This window comes from Mastigoproctus giganteus, chromosome 7 (genome assembly GCF_048544385.1).
Source record: "Mastigoproctus giganteus isolate SK-2022 chromosome 7, ASM4854438v1, whole genome shotgun sequence".
NCBI classification, from domain to species: Eukaryota; Metazoa; Arthropoda; class Arachnida; order Uropygi; family Thelyphonidae; genus Mastigoproctus; species Mastigoproctus giganteus.
In genome coordinates this window covers 185,647,875-185,671,088 of record NC_143581.1, presented here as the reverse complement: position 1 = coordinate 185,671,088, position 23,214 = coordinate 185,647,875, and the positions used below count along the sequence as shown (strand labels likewise).

General features: G+C 34.9%; 1 protein-coding gene across 2 annotated transcripts in view; it reads left to right on the top strand.

Moving 5' to 3' along the window:
• LOC150083395 (putative phosphatidate phosphatase) overlaps positions 1-23,214 on the top strand; it is a 105,532-nt gene that overhangs the window by 5,727 nt on the left and 76,591 nt on the right. The window contains exons 2-3 of one of the 2 annotated variants that reach the window (XM_090377239.1): positions 9,854-10,005; positions 17,292-17,452. In XM_090377239.1, the coding sequence (XP_090233365.1) occupies positions 9,854-10,005; positions 17,292-17,452 (313 nt within the window). Of the gene's footprint in view, positions 1-9,853; positions 10,006-17,141; positions 17,453-23,214 lie in introns of both variants that reach the window. The other variant, XM_090377238.1, reaches the window with a different exon arrangement.

The window sequence follows — 23,214 nt, the reverse complement described above, 5'->3', positions numbered from 1 at the left end:
CCACCCCATTTGTCCATCTAATAATATGCCCGTATAATTCTGTAAATTTATGCAAACTACCTACTTTCAACAGTCTTCCTACTAGATGGTAGGTTGTTACAACAATCAATTAACCTCTGGCTGAAAGAAAATTTTTGCACATTTATCCTGTAGCCATCCTTTTTCAATTTGAGTTTATATTCACTTGTGTGTATTGTCTGAGAATGAGGTAGAATACTATCATGAATTTATTCTATCTGTTTAAAGCCTTAAACACTTCATTTAGGCCTCCTTGTAAGTGCCTAATTTCCAAACATACTGCAATTTGCAGAGCCAAAGTCTTTTGTGATAAGAGTATCTTAGTGTTCTTGACTAACCTGGTTGCTTTTCTCCTGTTCACTAAGGGGAGAGGGATCAAAGAGCAATACAAGCAAGCTTGACTTCTGTTCCAGGGAAAATAATGGAGTTAGTGGTTAAAGTATTTTGCAGGATCATCTTGACAGGGATGGAAATATACACAAGTCACAGCATGGATTTATTAAAGGGAAGAGGATCCTATCTGATTAACTATTATGACATAGTAACAAAGGAACTGGATATGAATAATAATTTTGACATCATATATTTAGATTTCAGTAAAGCTTTTGCCATTCTTCCACATAAAAAGACCGCTGTACAAATCAGAGCAGTGTGACATTTAGGGCAATTTACTGCTGTGGATAAAGGGATGGTTGAGTGGCAGAAGACAGTGGTTATAAATGGGCTTGCTCTTCCTGGACAAATATCATTATTCTTCTCTTTTCTTTCCTTTCTTGGTTGGTTGGTTGGTTGGTTATTTGGTTTTTAGGAGCATTAGCAACTAAGGCCATATTGCTCCGGGAATATGCAGTGGTCATTCCCTGACCTTTCCGCATCCTTCGTATTTGATGGTGACGGGCTTGAACCCCGGTCTAATCAAGAAGCCTGTGCTACGCACTGCTGCTCCTTCCTACCTGGCTACGGAGGCGCCTCCTTTCTTGGTGATTCACTTCTACTTCTGTCTCTCTCTCTCTCTCTCTCTCTCTCTCTCTCTCTCTCTCTCTCTCTCTCTCTCTCTCTCTCTCTCTCTCTCTCTCTCTCTCTCTGGGTAACTCAGGCTTTTTTTTTTTTTTTTTCTCTCTCTCTCTCGGTTGGTGCAGCAAAAGCCTCAGTCTTCCTTGCACCATGTAGCTAATGATAATAATAATAAAATGGTATTAGTGGCAGCCCTCGGGGTTCAATGCTGGGCTTTTGATTATTTACAGCATTTATTAACAATACTGATGAAGGCATATCGAGCTTATTGTCTGTTTTCAGATGATTTATTAACAATACTGCTGAAGGCATATCGAGCTTATTGTCTGTTTTCAGTTGATACACAGGTTGGAAGGTGATTAATGGCAGGAATCAAGGCATACTACTTCAGCAAAACGGTAATATGCAGATATCTATTAGGCAGATGGATTGAGAAGTGGTAATTGAGGTTTAATGTTGGTAAATGCAAGGTACTGCATATAGACAGCAGTAAGCCCAGAATAACATAGCAATTAGGTGGTATCACAGTGAAGATGGTGAAGAACAAGAGGCTCAGGGGTAATTGTACATTGTCTGACATGAAGGTCTCTGAGTAGTATAGGCAAGTTGCCAGAACAACTCATGGGATTCTGTCAATGATATATAGGAACTTTTCCTGCAGAGACAAGGAGGGGAGATCTCCTATTGTATGAAGTGGTGATTAGACCCAAAAAGTTGAGGAAAAATGAGGCTCCCAGGTCTGGGAGCCTCATTTCAAGAGAAATGTGGATCTCTTGTAATAGCTGCAGAGAAGAGCAACCAGATTAGTCAAGTACACAAAAGGTGTACTCTTACCACAAAAGTCTATTTCTGCAAATTGTAATACTTGGAAACTAGACACTTGCATAAAGTGTGATTGAAATGTGCTTTAAGTAGTTTGAATAAACTTGATGATAGTACAGTATTTCTCTTTGTTCCTCATTTCTCAGACTGAACAAAAGGGGACGTAAACTCAAATCAAAAAAGGATGACTACAGGATAGATGTGCAAAAATTTGCTTTCAGTCAGAGATAATTGAACATATTTGTTGGTGAACAATCAGTTATTACTCTCCGACTGAAAGTCAAATTACCGACTTTCACAAGAAATTTGGTGTTATTAGCATTAGTAGAGGCATTTGATGCAGAAAGCAAGCTTATGCAGCATCAGCCAAAAAAAAAAAAAAAAAAAAAAAACCACTTCCACTTCACCCCTCTGTTCATTCGAAATACCTGTCCAGCTGAGCCTTAAACTTATTTAGGCTATCAACTTCCACGACAAGGGATGGAAGTCTGTTCCACCAACCAACCACCCGCTGGCTAAAGGCAAATTTCCGTACGTCTATCCTACATCTTGTCTTTCCTCAATTTGAATTTATGCCCTCTCAGGTGATTATTCTGAACAAGAGGAAGAATCCCATCAGCATTGAGCATGCTCAAACCATTCAAGGCTTTATACACCTCTGTCAGGTGTATAAAGCCTTGAATGGTTTGAGCATGTAGTTTGAAAGTAGGTAGTTTGAATAAATTTAAGGAAGAATTAGACAGATGAGATGGGTAATGTTTTTTTTTCCTGATGCTCTACAAGCTTGTTTTCTTGCATCATTTGCCAGTACTACTATTAATAATAATAACAGTGTTAAACCTATGCAGTGGTAGATGATGACACATAATGTAATATAAAATTCGTAACGTAATATAAAATTTGTAATGTAATATAAAATTCATAATATAAAATATAAAATTCGTAATATATATGAACTTTTATATATTTCAGTAGGAATGAGATCGTATATTTTTGCTCTTGAGAAAATATGTGAAAATATTTAATTTCAGTAATGCCACTCAGTTGTGGATCTGTAAGCTGATTGAGTGATCGGTCCCACTCACAGATTCTGAATAAATATTGTGTGTTTTTTGTGAGCTGTGTAATAACTATTTGTGCTGTATGTACAGAGTGGGTGTGATTTATGCATGGGCTGCATTCTGAGAATGCACATATAAACAAAGATTCGTGCAAATTAGGGCCCATTATTTCATAAAAGTGAATTAAAATTTGGGGGAGGGGGATGCATTCTGCAAATGCATAAGTAGTCACCATCATAACAATTATTTTTATTTATTTTATGCAGATAAATTAAAATTAATAGAAATATTTTTATAATTAATATAAATGAGATAAAATTAAATGAAAAATGTAATGAAAATTTGCAAGTACTATACTGTACTGTATGAAAAAATTATTTTCATAAAAAATTCAACTGAGTTACCTCTATAGTACATTAAAAAAAAATACAGGTAACCTGTAATTAAAAAATAAACAATGTGAACATAAAAATTAAAAAATTTAAATGTAAAACATTGGACTTTACCTTAAATCTAATTTAAAAATATTGCTTACTGCGACCTTTTGATTTCTTGAGTTAGCAGTTAATTTTGTAAGGGTTTTTTGACCCTGCAATGAACATATAGTGTGTTTTAATTTTTACATGTACAACAAGATTTATTTATGGATTGAATCCACAAGCCCCCAGGTGCCTTTACTTTTAGATGCAGAAATTTCTCTTCCAGCATCTTTTCAGTTATAAATGTTACTCTGTATACTTTATTTGAAGACGTTCATATTGGTTTTTAATCTGGTTTTGTCACTCATTAATTACTTTCTTTTCCATAGCAAGAGAATTAGTTAATTTTGTTTATCCATTATAGAAATTTCTCACCGTAGGTATGATGGACAGGATTAGAGGATTTAAAGTTTACATTTTTATGCTTTCCAAAAGTATTTTTTAATGGTAATCTGAACTTGAAAGGTTGCTAAATGTAATACTTTAAGTGCCACATAGTAGTTGATGGTTGGGAGACAGTTGGCAAGACAAAACTTATTAGATCTGAATATCTGCTTATCTGTAGGTTGCATTTATTAAAAAATTCGTATGAAAGGAAGAATAGAAGAATGAAAATATACTTTGCTTCATAGGTTATTGCTTTCAATTTTTATTGCTTCAAAGATAGTACGATTTTAATGAAACTTTTTTAATTAAACTGCTTTCCAGTACAATTTTAATAAAATATTATAAGGCTGTAACGTTATATACCCCTTCTTAGTGACTTCCTTCAGTAGCATTTAGGATTGAAATTGTATGTACTGTTACGTTACATTATTTTTATGATCAATTCAACATAAAAAAGGAGGATAAAAATTATGAAGGAAAGTATTACAAAAAACTAAAGTGATTTGAAGGAAACAGGAAGAAAAGCCCTTGAATGCTTTTAATTGTATTTAACCACTGATTCAGCACTGTGAATCATTGGCTAAACTACCATACTGCCAGTTTCTCCACTGTAAGGGAACCTTTGGACGGGAACAGAATTTGTATTTTTCACTACTCATGAATCAATAAATCATTTTCTTAATATGACAACAGGTTAAAAAAATGATTTATTGATTACTGCCATGTCCTAATAGGTTTAAAATTGTGATAAAATTATTGATGCCAATTTGGACAAATTGACATCCAAAAGTATCTGTCAAATAAAAAAAAATAAAAAAAAAAAAGCCTGGAGGCAAAATACATCTGTACTTTGGGAAGTGGAGGTGGTGAGAAAAGTTATTGATTTATTAGTCACTCTAGGGGTTTAACAGTTTTTCTTTATTGTTAAGGTACACTTAAGTTTAATTTTTATGAGTAATGGGATTGTAATTGATTCAAATTTAAACATATTTTAATATGTTCAGTTTAAAAGAAAGAATTTATTATTTCATACTGATTTTCACTCAGAACAATTTCACATTGGGGTAACTCATAATGCTGTCCAAGGTAATTTTTTGCTAGTGTGGTAAAAATTAATTCAAGAAGTCTCTATTTGAAGGGCGATTTTATCTTTTTTTTGCTATACTCTAAAACCATCTGTTTGCTCAGCTGTAACTCACAGTTCCCTGGAGTGATATCAGTTTAATAAAATCAAAATGACTCTTACACACTTATGAATGCCAGAGGGTTGTTAAGCCACTAAACAATTTACATAAACATTTCAGAGACTGAGAGCATCATTACTTTGTTAATGTAAATAATTTTTTATTTTTGTGTTTAAATTTATTTTTTATACGAGTTAAGTTTCTTATAAATAAGAATTAGTAAATTAATAAATTAATCAGAGGAGTTTACCTCAATATAGTACGTGGAACACTTCCGTATGAAACCCTCCAGAAATTAAAACGGAAAAAACGAAAAAATCGACAACTTACCGGTACATTAAAGTAAAATATAAATAATTAAAGTAAAATATAAATAATTAAATAATCAATTTAACACAATTCAAAATCAATTCAAAACAATAAAATTCAAATTAACGCAATTAAAAGAATCTAACGAAAATATTCAAAACGATTTTCCTTCCTGAAGCTGACAATGCTTTTCGACCGACTGTCATTCCTGTCGATCATTCCTGTCGATCATTCCTGTCGTGATCACAGGAATGAAAATTCCTGTGATCACGACAGTAAATTAATATTTACTAATATTATTATCAACGTAGAACATATTGAGTATTACAGCTCTGATTCATACTATAAATAAGAATGAAGGTAGTTGTGTATATAAGTGATTAGAAGGACAGTGTTCCCCCCCCCCAGGTGATATTGTTTCTCTAGCTAACATAAATGTTATTGGCTCCATTTGCATATTTTCATTTGTAAAGTTAATGTTTCGACTAGCAAAAAAACAAAGTATCATATTTTTTGGTTACAGTATATCACGTCAACACCAGATGTTTGTTTGTTATTTGGTTTTTAGGAGCATTAGCAACTAAGGCCATATTGCTCCAGGGATATGCGGTGGTCATTCCCAGACCTTTCCGCATCCTCCGTATTTGGTAGTCACGGGCTCGAACCCCGGTCTAATCAAAAAGCGTGTGCTACGCACTGCTGCTCCTACCCACCTGGCTACTGAGGTCCTGACACCAGATGTAGCAGACAACATTTTTGACATGTGGTGCCCCTGGCGGTTGATGTGCTGTTCATAATGTATTAATTCGTTGATATGTTACCTGTATTTAGCATTAAATCATTAACTTACGAGTCTCAATTCTTGAGTAAAAAAACATGGAATGAAACAATGTTAATTTGTTGATGTTACCTGTATTTAGCATTAAATCATAAATTTAATGCTAAATACAAATTATGTTTGCATGGTGTACTGGTTGGCAAAATCAGGAGATAGTGTGTATATTTCATTTTCTGTTTAGTTTTCATATCAGTTAAATGGATTAATTGCCTTTTCTGAGTGTTTTGAAGATTTACTTCCTTTTTGGAAAGGCAGCTGACATCTACACTTCCCACTTTGCTGCTGGATTACTAGAGTTTCCTCCCTCTGCTGCTAAATTAAAATTGGGGAAAGTATTTTCCAATTTTAATCCAATGGCAAATGAGGGGTGGGGGAAAGGCACCATATACTAAAGATTAAACCGGGAAGGTGTTCAAATGAAAAATGAACTAGTTTCCCTTGGATTTCTATTGAAAGACACCTTGGCGCAAGAATTCTAAAATAAAATAAAGATCAAATAAACGACGAGCACAAATATAAACAAGAACACACAAGTCTCATTGCCGACTGGGCTAGCCGGGTGGGTAAAGTGCCTGCCTGGTAACCCAAAGGTTGCGGGTTCGAATCTCGCATCAGGCTTGGATCAGAGTAGTGCAAAACCTTTGGGAGGTGCATTATGGCCAAAGAAGCCGATGTGCCAACAACTAAGGAAGAAAAAAAAAAAACAAGTCTGATCGATTACTCCCACAATTTAAGATCAGTACTTTTTAAAAAGACATCTTTTTCTTTAATTTGCCTGTTAAAATGAATTTTCTGACAAAGAAGTAAATCTTCAAGACCCTCAGAAAGGGCAGTTAACCCATGTAATTGATATGAAAACTAAGCGAAAAATGGAATATACACACTATCCCCTGATTTCGCTGACCTGTTTCGCCACCATGCAAACATGCATATGTAATCTATATTTAGCATTCAATTTATGATTTGATGCTAAATATAGGTAACACATCAACAAATTAACACATTGTTTCATTCCATGTTTTTACTTTAGAATTGTAAGTTAATGATTTAATGCTAAATATGGGTAACATATCAACAAGTTAATACATTATGAACAACACATCAACCACCAGGGGCACCACATGTCAAAAAAGGTTGTAGGCTACATCTGGTGTCGACGTGATATACTTGTAACCAAAAAGTACGATACTTTTTTTCTTTTTTTTTTGATAGTCGAAACGATAAGTTTACAAGTGAAAATATGCAAATGGAACCAATAACATTTGTTAGCTAGAGAAAAAATATCACCTAGAGGGGAAAAAAAAAAAACTGTCCTTCTAATCACTTATATGCACTACTACCTTCATTCTTATTTATATGCAACTTAATTCATATAAAAAAGAAATTGATTTAAAAATGATTTAACGCTAAATACAGGTAACACATCAGCGAATTACATTATGAATAACACATCAACTGCCAGGGGTGCCTTGTTTTTGTGTTATACTGTAACCTATTTTTTGTTACTGTCACTGATTCAGGTTAAATGGGACAATTTTTCTGTCAAGTATTGTTAACAGGAATTTTTGAGTTTGTAATTTGTGTTTAGCAGAAAAAAATTTCATACGATTGTACAGGATGTTTCAGAATTGCACAAAACAAATGTAGCATATTTTACAATCATAAATAAATAAAAATGTTCCTATAAACATTTTTAGAAACAGGTTGAAGAACAAATACTTTGTGTTGTATGTTTCAAGTTTTTTTTTTTTCTGAGATGTTAAGCGTTAATAGTATTTTACAAAACCATGTAAAATGGCAGAAATTTTTATATTCAAATTTGTCTTAAAAAAATACTGTAAAATGTGCTTCAAGCAGTGCTAAATGCACACATATTTATTAACACTGATTTTAATAGTTTTTTCCTCTTCTACTATACAAATCATACCAGTTCAATTGTGAGTAACCAATGTGATATAGTACACTAGCAGTGTAACCTGTCAGTTAATTGTTTTAGGTATCAGAATGACTACCTTGTTGTATATATGGCATTTATTAAACTGATATTATGGGAGACACGACAAATTCATTTAATTTTAAAGAGTTAACTGATATGATTTTAATTTTTGGGAGGTTTATAAGAATTCCATTTTGACTGTAGATGTGCTGAAAAATTTCCAACTCAGTATAAAATGTGCTATTGTGAAGATTTAGAGTGCATGACTTAGAGAAGCAGGTATGCTGAAACCATTATGAGTAAATGCTGATTTTGACAAACTGCAAATGTTGAAGAGCAAGTACTTTGTGCTGTACAAGTATCTCCTACCGAGTTCCAGAAGGTTGTCAGTCATGTAAATGTTTCATCTGCAAGTGTATAGAGGCATTCCATAATTCACAGTATGCCTGTCCAAGATTTGTTGTCACACGATATGAATAAACACAGAAACCTTTGTTTGCTCATTTTGCAATAACCTTTATTTACAAGAAAACTAATGACATGCACTGAAACCTTTAGCTTTAAACTTCTCTGTGGAACATTCTGTTGGCCCTTGAAGCAATTAATAGACCAGCTCTGTTTTTTTGGGCAGTCTCTCTCTTCACGTGCACCCAACAATTCAGTTCATCTCAGGCTCATGTTCTCAAACCAGTCTATTACAATGCAAGTAGCATGACATGGAGCTTTGTCCTGCTGATACAGACATGGGCTTTGCTTGATTTGCTGCCACAACATAAGTAAAACTTTATCTGTGATATCTAGATTGACCCCAGCATTCATGGTTTTTCCAAAACAACCAGTGGCTTCAGGCCAAACCATTAAAAATAGCCCCAGACCATCACGTAGTCCAGCTGGTTACTTTCTTCAAGCATCTTCCTCATCCAGGTATTACCATCAGACATTGTAGACCATGTACCACAATTCATCAGGCCAAATCGCACTTTCCATTGGTCTACAGTTTGAGATTGACAAGTCCTCCACCAAGGTAGATGGTAACTGGCATTAGTCAAGGTGTTTAGTGGCTTGTGGATGGCTGCATGACCACAATAACCCATATTATTCAGCCTGCGTTCCAAGTCGATGATTCTTTGCAGAGCTCCCCTGTCATGTTCTATCAGCTTTAGATTTTCTCTGGGTCATTTTTTGATGGTCTCAGCACCAGTCTGTTTCCATTTGCAGATCATATAACCATTCAGTGACCTAGGGACCTTTATTGCTGTTGAAATGTCACATACAAATGCAGTTGTTGTTATTTGGTTTTTAGGAGCATTATCAGCTAAGGCCATATTGCTCCGGGGATATGCAGTGGTCATTCCCTGACCTTTCCGAATCCTCCATATTTGGTGGTCACAGGCTCGAACCCCGGTCTAATCAAGAAGTGTGTGCTATGCACTGCCGCTCCTGCCCACCTGGCCCATATACAAATGAATTGCTTATGTGTCTCCCTATTGTCATTCTGCTCTGGAAGTCTCTTAACTCCATTGATTGTGTCATCTTGCATTTACAATCATTCTACTGTTTCTTCAAAGGCCTTAGAAATATATGTATAGTTGTCTGATACTTTGTTCTTCGGTAGGATGTGACCAACTATCAACGGAGTGTCCAGATATTAATTAATGGTAAGGCTGTATGTGTGTATTAAAGATTATATTAAAATTATAATTATATAAAAATATTCATATGTGTTATTTACTTATATAATTGTACTACAAGCTATTACCTGAGTTACCAGACATGTTGCATATATATCTTTATTTTGTTTTTAGTTGGAATTCCAATCCTTATATTTTTTGTGACGGGTAGACCATTTAGACGAGGATTCTACTGTGACGATGATTCAATACATTATCCATATAGAGAGTCAACTGTATCTAATACAGCTCTTTATGTAGTAGGAATCTTTGTACCAATTACAGTGGTTAGTATGAAGAAAGTTTTTAAAATTAAAACTTACACACAGTGTTTCTATTGCTATCTCTTGTTATAAATGCTGTTTTTTTTTTTTTTTTTTTGTTAAAGAATAATAATTATTTTTAAGAATTTACAAATCTTAATAACCAGGTGTTCGTGGTATCTAAGAAACTTGCATTTAGATTTTTAATGTACTACAATGTAACTGCTTTAAATGAACTTTTAATTCTTAAAGCTAATTTAAAGTGAATTATTAACTTTAGTACTGAAAAACGGCATTTATTATTGCTTACCAAGAATTTAGCAAATTTTGCTAACTGATCTTATATATATGAATACACTTCACAAATGTGCAATTGAGAAATACACGCAGAAATTAAATTATTTCTTCCATATTTGTTTATATGAGATAAACAAATCTCTCTCTAGTCAACAGTTAATAATCATGAGGATTATGATTATTAACTGTTGACTAGAGAGAAATGTCTCACACAGCTCGATTTTCACATAATTAAACAGTTATGCGCCATCGTTAGCAGTTTTCCGAGACTTCGTTTATACACTTTTGTTGGTTATTCTTAATAATAACTGTGACCACCATTACTGAAATTATATTTTTTAAAAATACAGTGGATTCCAGTTATTTGGGCCACCGATTAATCGGAGCAGCCGTTTATTTGGGACAAATCTTAAAAAACAGAACCCAATCAAGAAAATAGCCAGGGTTTACTTCGCTTAATTGGGACAACATGCTGTTTAATCAGGGCAGGAAACTGCAGCACTGGAGATTACCCTACGATTGTCTTCGACCGTTTATAGTGATAGGGAATTCAAATTTCAATTTGAATTCCCTATCACTATATTGAATTCCCTATCACTATCACTATAGTGATAGGGAATTCAAGGGAATTTTTGTTTATAGTGATAGGGAATTCAAATTTTTAATTGAGGTAACTAGGTAGTTCTAACGTATAATTATAGAAACAGTAATACGCTTCACTGTTTCTGTTAGATAGCGTAGTATTGACATTTAATTTAATTTAATTTATTGATCTTATTAATTTAAAATATCATGCCCCAAACTAGAGCAGCAAAGCAACGGGCACAAAGTGGCAGGAGTGCTGTGACTTGTGGGAGAACTGAGGGGGGCGATTCTCCAACGCATCACAGCCTAAAAAAATGTGCAACTTGTGAAATGTTTGCCGAACTATCTGGAACGGAACATGATATTGCCATGGGGGATGTCTTTGTGTGTGCGCGATGTAAGGAGTGTAAGGAAATCAGGCGACAACTCAGCGTTGTTATGGGCCTATATGAGAGTTTGAAGGACAGGATGGATGCCCTCGAAAGATCTAAATTGAGGGGCCCATCAGGCTCTCAGCTGCCCACATCAACGCCAGAGCTTGCACTTGGTCATCATGCAACACAGCGGCAACCCCCAAGGCAGATTGCGCTGGTCCCAAAGGAACTAGTAGTTGTTGGTGACTCTATTGTCAGGGAAACGGGGAACATCCTTTGTAAAAAGGATAGGTGGAACAGGACCAGGGTATGTCTGCTAGGGGCAAAGGTTGATGACGTTGTAGAGCAGATATCATCTTTTAGGGGCACAAAAGGTGATATAGTTGTACACGTTGGCACTAATGATATTAAGAGTAGGAGACCGGCAGAATTACTTAACAAGTACAGGTCACTGTTGAAAAAAAGCCGTGAAATAGGGTTGAATTTGAAAGTGTCTGCAATTCTGCCCAGACACGATAGGAGGGAGTATATGATGAGAGCCTTGTCGATCAATTCGGCCCTGGAAAGATTGTGCAAGGCTCAAGGGATAGAATTTTTTTCAGCCTGGACTGTACTTGTTAACAGGAGAGACTGCTTCTACAGGGATGGGATAAAAAGGTACCTTTTTATTTTATTTTTATCATGAAAGATTCAGTTTCCAACTATTTTAAATCAAATATATGTATATCATATGACAGTAGTGGGTGAATTGCTAATGCTGCACCTGTGCTGCCATCCATAGTTCATTTTTCGTCTATATAAACTGGTTAAGATTATTTTTGTCAGTAGTGTGGCTTTGCACTGGAGTGCTCATATCTGTTCAATTTTTAATTTTCGCTGCATCAGGACCACCGCTGTTCAAGTCCTCTGCATTGGCGGGTCAATCTAGGGATCGGGTTGCGGACTGATCTTTTGATTGACTCGCTTTTGCGGCGATTTGTCTAGCAATCAAAATGCAGCGATTCCCTGAACGCCTTGTGGTTCTCTGTTGAGATGGGGCTTAATGATCAGTCTATTTTTGTTTTATTTTACTGTAGTGGTCTAGATCTCTGTTGGTGATATTTCACATAAATTTGGTGCCGTTAAATTTTTATTTTAATTGGCTTACAAAATTTAATGAATTATTTTTTTAATTAGATGTTCTAAATTATCTTATAGATTTTCTGCTGAAATATTTTTACTCTTGTTACCCCTCTCTTCCCTCCCTATTTGGTTTGATTCTAAGTTTAATTTCGACTATTTTCGCTCTTGTCTTGCCATACTGCCAGCATTAATTTATTTTTTATTTTTAACTCTCATTCTAATTTATTTGTATGGTGTTTTTTTATATATATATATATAGGTTGACCATCACTAATCCGGCAGTGTTGGGACCTGTGGGGGTGCTGGATTAGTGAGTTTGCCAGATCATCGGTGGTTATTTGAACCACCTCATCCTACCTTTACACGTTGACTGCCAAGCTAGAAAAATATTCCCCAGGGACCAAAAATATTTAGCAAATTATTTGATTAGTAATTCTAAAATAAATATTGCAATGTCAGTGTTGTCGTTTTTTTCACTTAAAATATCAAAAAAAAAAAATTTTTTTTATGTCGCATGTGTGGCCAATGTGGCCCAGTAGGTTACTTTATTTCTTGAGAAGCCGTGTCGATCACATACGGCTATTATGGTATACATATGAAGGTCTTTTGTGATTAGTTTATTGTGAGCGCTGCAATAAAACTAGTTGCAATAAAATAAACTCAAATGTCATAAGTTTGTCAGTATTGTTAGAGATTTTGTGAAAACAAGTTCGTTAGTGCGCTGTATTATCCATCATATTGTGTTGTGTTTTTCCGCAAGTTTATACAAGTGCGTTGTAAAAAACAAAAAAATCTAAAAAGGAATGGCTAAAATAAAATTACTAAAATAAGAGGAACTGAGATAAATTGCTGGAATTTACAATTACTCAGAGTTAAACTTCTCACAGACACACTGCTGTCGAGTCTTTTCAGAAGTTCAACTTTATCTGTTATGGACAATGTATGGTGTTTGCTTTACACCATGAGAGGTTATAAATGTGAGCAGGTTGTAATAATAAATGCAGAAAAACAAGTGGGAATGCCTTGCCAGTGTTTACGAGTTTGTGCCAACGGCTGATGCTGCAACCAACGCCACCAAAACAGTAGTGGCAAGTCGGTGTGCCAACTTGGGAAATTTGAAATTACGTTTGCGGAAATTATGTCTGAATTAGCGGTGGAACCAGATTACCGGTGGCCAGATTAGTGATGATCGACCTGTGTATATACATATAGACAAATGTTTATTTTTAGTGTATTGGGTAGTGGTGCTGACCTGTCAAGGTAAAAGCAGATAACCTGAAATTAAATTAGATTAACATAATAATGATGGTACCTAAAGTAGTGGGTCCTAGGGCTTTAACTACTTCTTCATAGGGTTGGCAGCCAAAACCATAGGAGCCACAGCAATAAGCAGGGTCTCTGTTTCTGTTATGATATATATGTGTGAAACGTATACATCATAACTGACCTGACAGAGACCAAAAGGAAGGAATAAAATTCAAACATAAATAAATAAAAATACAGCAGCCTCTTGATTTACTGGGATCGGATTAACCAGGACTCTTCGACTCCAAATTAAAAAAAAAAAAAAAAAATCAACCAGAAATCTTATAAAATTCAAGTAATAAATATAAAAGTACAAGCAGATGTTTTACAAGTCTTAAACAAGCAACAAGAAGTGGCATAAGTCATCATTGGGAGATTAGTGTACCTATTATCTTGCAATCCCTGCTGTCTTCACATCCACCCCTCAAAAAAAAAGAGACAATGTTTAGTTTGTTTTAGTGCGTTATCAATTATTGTGTTCCGTTGCACTGCAAAGGGACAAATTTTGTTTCATTTTTTATGTCAGGGAAGTTGGAATTTTTTATTTTTTATTTTTTGTTTAGAAATCGCGAAAATTATGGGCAAATGCAAGAGTTGTGCTTTCGATTGAACAAAAACTTGAAATTATTCAAAAGTTTGAAAATGGTGCATCCGTTAAATCTCTAAAGAACCATTATAATTTTGGTGACCAAACCATACACGTCATTGTAAAAAATAAAGGGAAGCATCGTATTGGACATGCGAGTAGTGCGTGGTAAGTTTTTTTTTTTTTTAATCTATCGCCATACTTTTTATGTAGGTTGCTGAACATTTTTAACCAGGTGGGAAGGAGCAGCAGTGCGTAGCATATGCTTCTTGATTAGACCGGGGTTCGAGCCCGTCCCCACCAAATACGGAGGATGCGGAAAGGAGTAATATGGCCTTAGTTGCTAATGCTCCTAAAAAAAACCAAATAATAACAATAATAATAACAGAACATTTTTAAATACAGTACATCGCCGACTTATGTAGGTTTGGACTTACATTATGTTATTTATATATATTTTTTTTTTTATGTGACTGAAGATTTCAGTGAAGGAGACACACGTTCACCATAATAATGTAAAAACCCACAGAATTCCAGCTATCGGTATTATCGCAAATGCGATAAGGTTGAGTTTACTACCCATTTATAATGAATTGCACTAACAGAAAAGCCCAATAACCCTGAAAGTGCAAATTGTTTTTATTGTTTTATGGCAGTGACCCCCTTAAATGTGCTTTAATAAAATGTGAGCTTGCGTGGGATGATATAATAGTGAGTTTTTGCCTTGATCCTGTGAAGTTCTTTCCAGAAAATTTAATTTTGACTGTTATCAGTTTCTGACTAAGAGAATAAGTGACAGTGGTACTAGTAAATCTATGAATAAAAGGAAAGCGATCGAGTTGGATCAGAAAATTAAAATAATAAGGATGTATGAAAATGGCCAAACATTAACAAGTATCGCACGAAATTCAGATTTGTCAGTGGCAACTACGAACACAATAAAGGAGAAAGACAGAATACAAGAAGCAGTGAAGCGATCGGCACCAATGAAGTCGACATTGGTGCCGATGAAGTCAACATTGGTGCCGATGAAGTCAACATTGGTGCCATTGGATTACGTTACAATAACATGCGTTTTTTCTTCCTTTTATATTTTCTTTTCTTATATGCCGCTCCGGCTACTTCACCGCTGTCCCCAGATAAAGTTTTTAATTGAACTAATTAAAAATATATAACTATTTATCTTCATTCTGAGGATATTATGTGGTTTTTGTAATTTTGACATATCAGGGATATAGTAGCAATATTTTATTAGTCATTCCTGAGTTAAAACTCTAATTACGGAATAAGTCCTGGAACGTGTGTCGGGACTTGCTGTATTTTTGGATTAACCAGGAAATCGATTATCTGGGAATTTTTTTTTTTTTTTTTTACCATCTGTCCTGGAAAATTGAGTCTACTGTAAATATGTAATGTATAAAATAGAGTTAAAAAGCTAAAATAATGCCAATTAAATCTAGAAAAAGGAAAAATGAATGAAAGTTTGAATTCAGAGACAAAATACAGTATAAAATTTAAACAAAGTAGCTTTAGATAACGGAATAAAGTCAGGTTAATGCCAAGTTACTGTTTGCTTAGACCAGAATCGGTGAAGTTAGCTGCGTGTGGTGATTACAGAGCAACATTGGATGAATGCCGATAGTTCTCTGTACAGTATATTTATATCAGTTGAAGTAACCTCAAGTGTGGGGGGGGGAAGAAGGTGTGAAATTGTTTAAGTGAACTCTATCTGTGTGACGGGGAAGTAAGCAATTAAACAAATGAGGCAAAATGCCAGCAAAGGGAAATCAATGACTAATAACGTAGTGTAGAAAAGATGCTAAACTTTATTTAAGAAGAAAATAGGAGTGATAGCAGAGGAATAGCATCTTGATATTGCTTTCAGCCAGCCTAATCGTGCACGAGAAATAAGTTGTAGTAATTAAGGACAGTAGAAAGCAATTGGAAGAAGGGAAAAAATAGTTGTGCTCCAGTTGTCTGGGGTTGCTAAACTCGTACCATAGTTGGTCCCTGGATGGAAGGCTGGACAAATGCCTCAATCTTGAACTGTCTTAAGAGGAATAGTGGAGCATTCTTCATGGAGGAATGTTATGAGCCCTAGTGATGAAAAAGTCAGAATTGGTATTGTTATTGAGGAAATATAAAAAGAATAAAAAATTGAAATAACAATATTAACACCAACAAACTTAAGAAAACATTTAATTCTAGATTCTAGATTTAATTGGCATTTTTTTAACTTTTTAACTCTATTTTATACATTATATATTTATTTATATTTGAATTTTATTCTTTATTTGGTCTCTGTCAGGTCAGCTATGTTGTATATGTTTTGCACGTATACATCATAAAAGAAACAGAGACCCTGCCTATTGCGGTGGCTCCTATGGTTTTGGCTGCTGACCCTATGAAGAAGTAGTTAAAACCCTAGGACCCACTACTTTAGGTACCATTATTATTGCCGACCGGGCTAGCCGAGTGGGTAAAGTACCTGCCCGGCAACCCCAAGGTCGCGGGTTCGATTCCCGCCTCGGGCTTGGATCAAAGTACTGCAAAAACCTTGGGAGGTGCAATATGGCCACAGAAGCCGATGCGCCAACAACTACCAAATCAAAAAAAAAAAAAAAAACCATTATTATTCTTATGTTAATCTAATTTAATTTCAGGTTATCTGCTTTTACTTTGCTGGTATTCTCAATTTTCTCCATGGTAATTACAATTGACAGGCCAGCACCACTACCCAGTACACTGAAAATAAACATTTGCGTGTGTGTGTGTGTGTGTGTATATATATATATATATATATATATACACACACACACTAAATTTAAAAATATTTGCCATATTTATAATTTATTTTTACTGGTTTTGATGGCTTGATATTAATTTTACAGATGATTGCAGTTGAAGTAACAAATTTGAAACTGAACCTAGTTTTTGGAGATCGATCAGAATATTTTATTGGAAATAAACCTGTACCAAGGATTATAAGTAGAATATATGTTACTGTAGGTGTATTCATATTTGGTGCTTGTGTCTCCCAGCTTACTACAGATATTGCAAAGTATACCATAGGAAGGCTAAGACCTCATTTCTTGGATGTGTGCAAGCTTCCTTATAATGTATATTGCCCTAATTCCAATTCTACTTACATAGAAAATTACAAATGTCTGGGCAGTGATAAAGACAAGATTAGAGAGGCCAGGTATGTTAAATTCTTTGTGATTAATATAGAAAATATGATTAAATAAATTAACAGGCTAACTTTGAAGAAATTAACCTTTTCATATCAGATATTAATCTTTTCATAAGTGAGTTTGCTATGGGTGGATGAATTCCATCAAAAGAGCTTTGTGTATTCCTAGAATAAAAATTGCTTATCAGATACTTTTATCCAGTCAATTAAAATACTTTAAATCATCTAAAACTTTTTATTTGCTTTGTATTCCAATTTCTTAAATTTTTAAAATGATTATTTAGAAATTTCCCAATTACAAAGATAAGCAACTTTTCTCCTGCACATCAGTGATCATGTTTAAATGTTCAGTTTTTATCTGGCAGATCCTTTTAAAAAAAAAAAAAAAAAAAAAAAGTTTTTCATTTACATTGAAAATATCCTTGGCTGTGTAGATTTTCAGTTGGGATGGCAAGGTAGAAGTTATTCAGTTTTACATAAGGAACCTGTCATGAAGGACCTCCTTTGACTCAGTTCAAACATTCTTGAAAACAATATTATTCCTCTTTCTGAACTGTTCCAGTCAGCCTTTTTAGAGCTGAACTCAGTTCCTAGCCAGATCCAGAAATTAGAGCATTCTTTGTCCTTGCTTAACTTGGCACTGATGGCATGAGGATGACTAACAAACCCATCTGTGAAATACTTATTACATGTTAGTTGCCAGTTTAAGATTGGTGGCTCTTCCTCTATCTACTTCCCTAAATATATGCAGGTTTACTTGAGTAGTTTTGGAAGTGATATGTGTTATTTGTGCAGAGTGATTGAATGAAACAAACATTTTGCTGATAAGTGAGGTGGCACTGTTTTTGCTGTTATTTTCAGCTTAATGTAAGTAAATGTGTTTTTCACTAGATAGTTGCTGCTGTAGAAATTATTCATTCTAACTATATATAACTGTAGTTTGTGATTATAGTTAGCTGATCTCAAGTGAAGAAAGCTAATATTTTCCCACGAGTTATTTCCTGTTTTTCAGCCTGCACATTGTGCAACCTGGCTTATGAACACACCACTTCTACAGACAAATTATGTGATACAGATATGAGCAGAAAGTTCTTGTACTATTAAAATAATCATTTGAAATTCGAATTTTCACATTCTAGTTTTATAACCTTTGTTCTACACTAAAAAAAAAAAGTCAGTGCCATCTTTTTTCTTGCAGTAAAGCTTCTTCTACCCCAGACCCATCTTCAACAACACTGATTTCTAGGCAAGATTACATATCTTTGCTAGGTATTACTCTGACTTCTATTCTTCCTTGGCATAAGTATACCATAAATATGGTTAACCTTGCTGTTTTTGCGCCACAAAAAAAAATCAAAATCAATCAATCATAAATATGGTCTTCTCTGTATTAAAAAAAATTATTAGGTTTTTATTTTCACCCTTAGCATTGATTTTCTTCTAAACAGCTGCTTGCTGACTCGTCATATTCCAAAACCAACCTATTGTTTACACATAGGATGTTTTTGGGAGATGCAGAGCCAGCAGCAGTTTAGAAGAATGTGTGCTCTTAAAAACTTAAATTGCTAAACCCTATTCAAAAGATTGTTGTTGGAGTTAATTCTCTCTCACAAATTCACTACACATCTCTCTGACATGATGTTCTGTTTTTTGCTGCATGCCTTTTCTACAGATATTTCCACAGGCATCTGCAGTTTCACTTTCTTCAAAACCAGCCCAAACATGTCAAAACTCCCCTCTGCTTCTGTTTGGGACAACTCTTCTTTGATGAATTTCATGAAGATTCCAGTGTGCTGAAATTCAAGTTAAAGTTTATAAATGTTTTCTGTCTTCTCAGCCTTTGACCCACATGCACACAGAGCACTAAAGTGTTATAGTTTCTGATGTTTTTTGTGTTTAGGACCACAAAGAAAGAATAGCATTCTTTCAAGATTAAAATACAAGGGTAGAAAAAGACAATTACTTCTTCAGAGGCAATTTAGGAAAATCTTTAGAGAACAGTAAGCTAACAGCAATGATAAATAGATGCTAGAATTTTGTACAGATCATACAATATAATTAAAAATACATTATTTTAGCATAAAGATAGCTACAAAATGTATGTAGGAGTGGGGGCATAATAGAAATGATAAAAGCAAAATTGTATATATCATAGAAAAGAATCTTAAACAGTTACTTACACACGAGTAAGACTTTTGTGGATTTATTGGATGATTGTTTTCTCCTGCAGCATGTTTGAGAGGCAACCAGAGAGGGTAATACTCTTGATCTGGTTATCAGTAGTGATCATTTGTGTATTAAGAATTTGCAGATAAAGGAACCACTAGGTGGCAGTGATCACAGTGTACTGATTGGGATTTACTTAAAGATATAATTACCATCAGGGGTAAAGGAAAGGGTTTTTGCTTCCGTAAAGGTGAGTACAGTGGTCTCAGACAGTTTTTAAATTCTGTACAGTGGGATCAACTGACGATGTTACCAACAGTAAATTCTAAGTGGGAAGCATTCAAGGAATTAATCGTGAAAGCTACTAAAAGTTTCATACCTATTAAGAAATATTGTTCAAGGTTTAGGCCTAAATGGTTATCTAATGAGACTCATGACAGAGAAGAAAAATGCATGGGATGCATATAAATTATCAAGCGACTCAGAAGCCTATGGCAGATATAAGCTAGTCTGTAATCAGGTCGCAAAGGAGGTTAGGCAGGTGAAAGCAGATTACGAGAAATCTTTGGCAAAAGATGCTAAGAAAAACAGCAAGGATTTCTTTACCTATATAAACTCGAAAAGGAAGGGGGTGAATCTGATTGGTCCACTTGATATCGATGGTTCGACTGTTGATGATCCTGCTCAGATAGCAAACAAACTGAATGAGTATTTTGCATCTACATTCACACATGAGGAGTTATTAAGGTTTGAAAATGGCAGAATTCTATCAAATTGTAGCAGGGTGCTTAATGATTTTGTAATAACTGAGAACAAAGTGGAGGAGAAATTGTTGAAGTTAAACATAAAGGCACCTGGGGTGGATGGGATCTATCCAGTTATATTAAAGGAGGCCGAAAAGGAAGTAAGCAAACCTTTAGCCCTAATTATGAGAGCATCCTTGGACTCAGGGGAGGTCCCCAAGGACCAGAGATGTGCAAATGTATCCCCAATTCACAAAGGGGGGATCGAAGGGTGACACGAATAATTACAGACCAGATGGTTTAACTTCTGTTCTGGTAAAATAATGGAGTCACTGGTTAAAGATGCATTGCAGGATCATCTAGACAAGACTGCAGCAATAATTCAGACACAGCATGGGTTTGTTAAGGGAAAGTCTTGTCTGACAAATTTGATAGGATATTATGATGTGGTTACAAAGGAACTGGATGCAAAAAATAATTTTGATATCATATATTTGGATTTCAGGAAAGCTTTTGACACTGTTGTGCATGGAAGACTATTGTACAAATTGGAGCAGAATGGTATTAAGGGTAAGTTGCTACAATGGATAAAAGGATGGTTAAGTGGGAGAAGACAGAGGGTGGTAATCAATGGGTTCTGCTCTTCGTGGACTAATGTTATTAGTGGAGTCCCACAGGGTTCGGTGTTGAGTCCACTGTTGTTTTGTATATTTATCAATGATATTGATGAAGGTATATCAAGCTTAATGTCGAAGTTTGCAGATGATACAAAGGTTGGCAGGGTTGTTAATGTCAGTAATGGCAGTGTGCTACTGCAACAGGATCTAGATAATTTGGGCAGATGGGCTAAGAAGTGGCAACTGAAGTTTAACCTTGACAAATGCAAAGTACTGCATATGGGTAGAAGTAACCACAGAGAAACGTACTAACTGTGTGGTATTACACTTAAGGCGGTGGAAAATGAAAAATACCTGGGAGTAATTGTGCAGTCAGATATGACGTTTTCTGAGCAATGCAGACAGGCTGCCAGGGCAGGTCATGGGGTTTTTTCAATGATATATAGGAATTTTGCTAGCAGGGAAAAGGAGGTGATTGCCCCTCCGTATAAGGCAATGGTCAGGCCACGCCTTGAGTACTGCGTACAGGTCTGGAGGCCTCATTTTAGGTAGGATGTAGATTTGCTTGAGCGTGTACAGAGAAAGGCAACAAGATTGGTGAGCGGAATAAGGGATTCTCTTACCAAGAGAGGTTAAGTTCTGCGAATTGCAGTGGCTGGAGACTAGGCACCTGCACTGTGATCTGATTGAGGTGTATAAGGCCTTGAATGGGTTGAGCACGGTGAATTCTGATGGGATCCTTCCCCTTGTTCAGATTATGAACCTAAGGAGGCATAAATTCAAATTAAGAAAAGACAGATGTAGAATAGATGTGTGGAAATTTGCCTTTAGCCAGCGGGTGGTTAATTGCTGGAACACACTTCCATCTGTCGTTGTGGAAGTTGATAGGTTAAGTAAATTTAAGGAGGAACTGGACAGGCATTTGGAGGGAATGGTGTGTGTTTTTTTTTTTTTTTTTTGGATGATGCTGCATAAGCTCATACACTTGCTTTCTTGCATCACATGCCACCACTACTACTACTACTTGAAAATACATGAGCATATAAAGGATTTGAAGTGGCCATCATTTTGTATTAAACAAATTAAGAATGCTACTTAATGCAAAAACAGTAATTATAAATTTTTAAAGGATATTTTTCAACAACTATAAGTCTAGAAACTTGCTTAAAAATAAATGACATTCCTGTTGCTTAAATTACTTTACGTTTAAGACAATAATGGCAAAAATTTGAGGGAACTGCATTGGGAGTCACAGAAGGGATATATTGGGAGAAAGTTTGCAAAAATAGGGAATTCAGAACACCATGGTGGACTCAAGAAGTTGGAGGCAGTTAGAGAAAAATATAAATATAACAAGAAAGCTTTTGCAAATAAAACTAATAAATCTTGTAATTTATAAAGTGTAATAGGGCTAAGAGGGGTTAGTGTAGATTAAATAACCAAAAAATTGGGACAGTTTAATAAGTTTGTTTAGGAACAGTCTAATGAAGATGGAATATTGTATATGGAATTAACAACAGAATAACCAAACAAAAGGAAGTACAGAAAGTCCGTAAAAAAAATTTATTTGGAGCTAAGGAGAAATTGGTCAAAAAACAAAGCTGTTTATAATACTGGTTTTAAGCCTATTTAACCCATGAAGCTAAGAGAGTTCCCTAAATTTATGCAGGTTTACTTGAGTAGTTTTGGAAGTGATATGTGTTATTTGTGCAGAGTGATTGAGTGAAACAAACACTTTGCTGATAAGTGAGGTGGCACTGTTTGTGCTGTTATTTTCAGCTTAATGTAAGCAAATGTGTTTCTCACTAGATAGTTGCTGCTGTAGAAATTACTTCCATTTCTACTTCTGTCTTCATTAAAAAAATAAAGAAATCTATCAAATATTAGATTCTTCAGAAATGAGTTTTAGAAACTAACAGATGCAAGCAATGGCAAGGTAAGGAAAACAAAGTATAGGTAATTTACAAACTGTAAATCCATCTGTAGGCAAGTAAAACAAACATAATACGGACATGTAGAATAGATGGTAGAAGTGGGTTTATATAAACAAATGTTCAAAGCAAAAATGAAGTGCCAAGCAAGCATTACAAGGAAAGATAGCTTACTATATCTAGGGCTGAACTAAAAAAAGTGGAAAATGAGTGAAGAAACCAATAAATAACAAAGACAGAAGTAGAAATGGAAGGAATGAGTGTCTAAAAATATTTTTAGATGTTCAATTAATATTTTAAAATATTTTTAGACA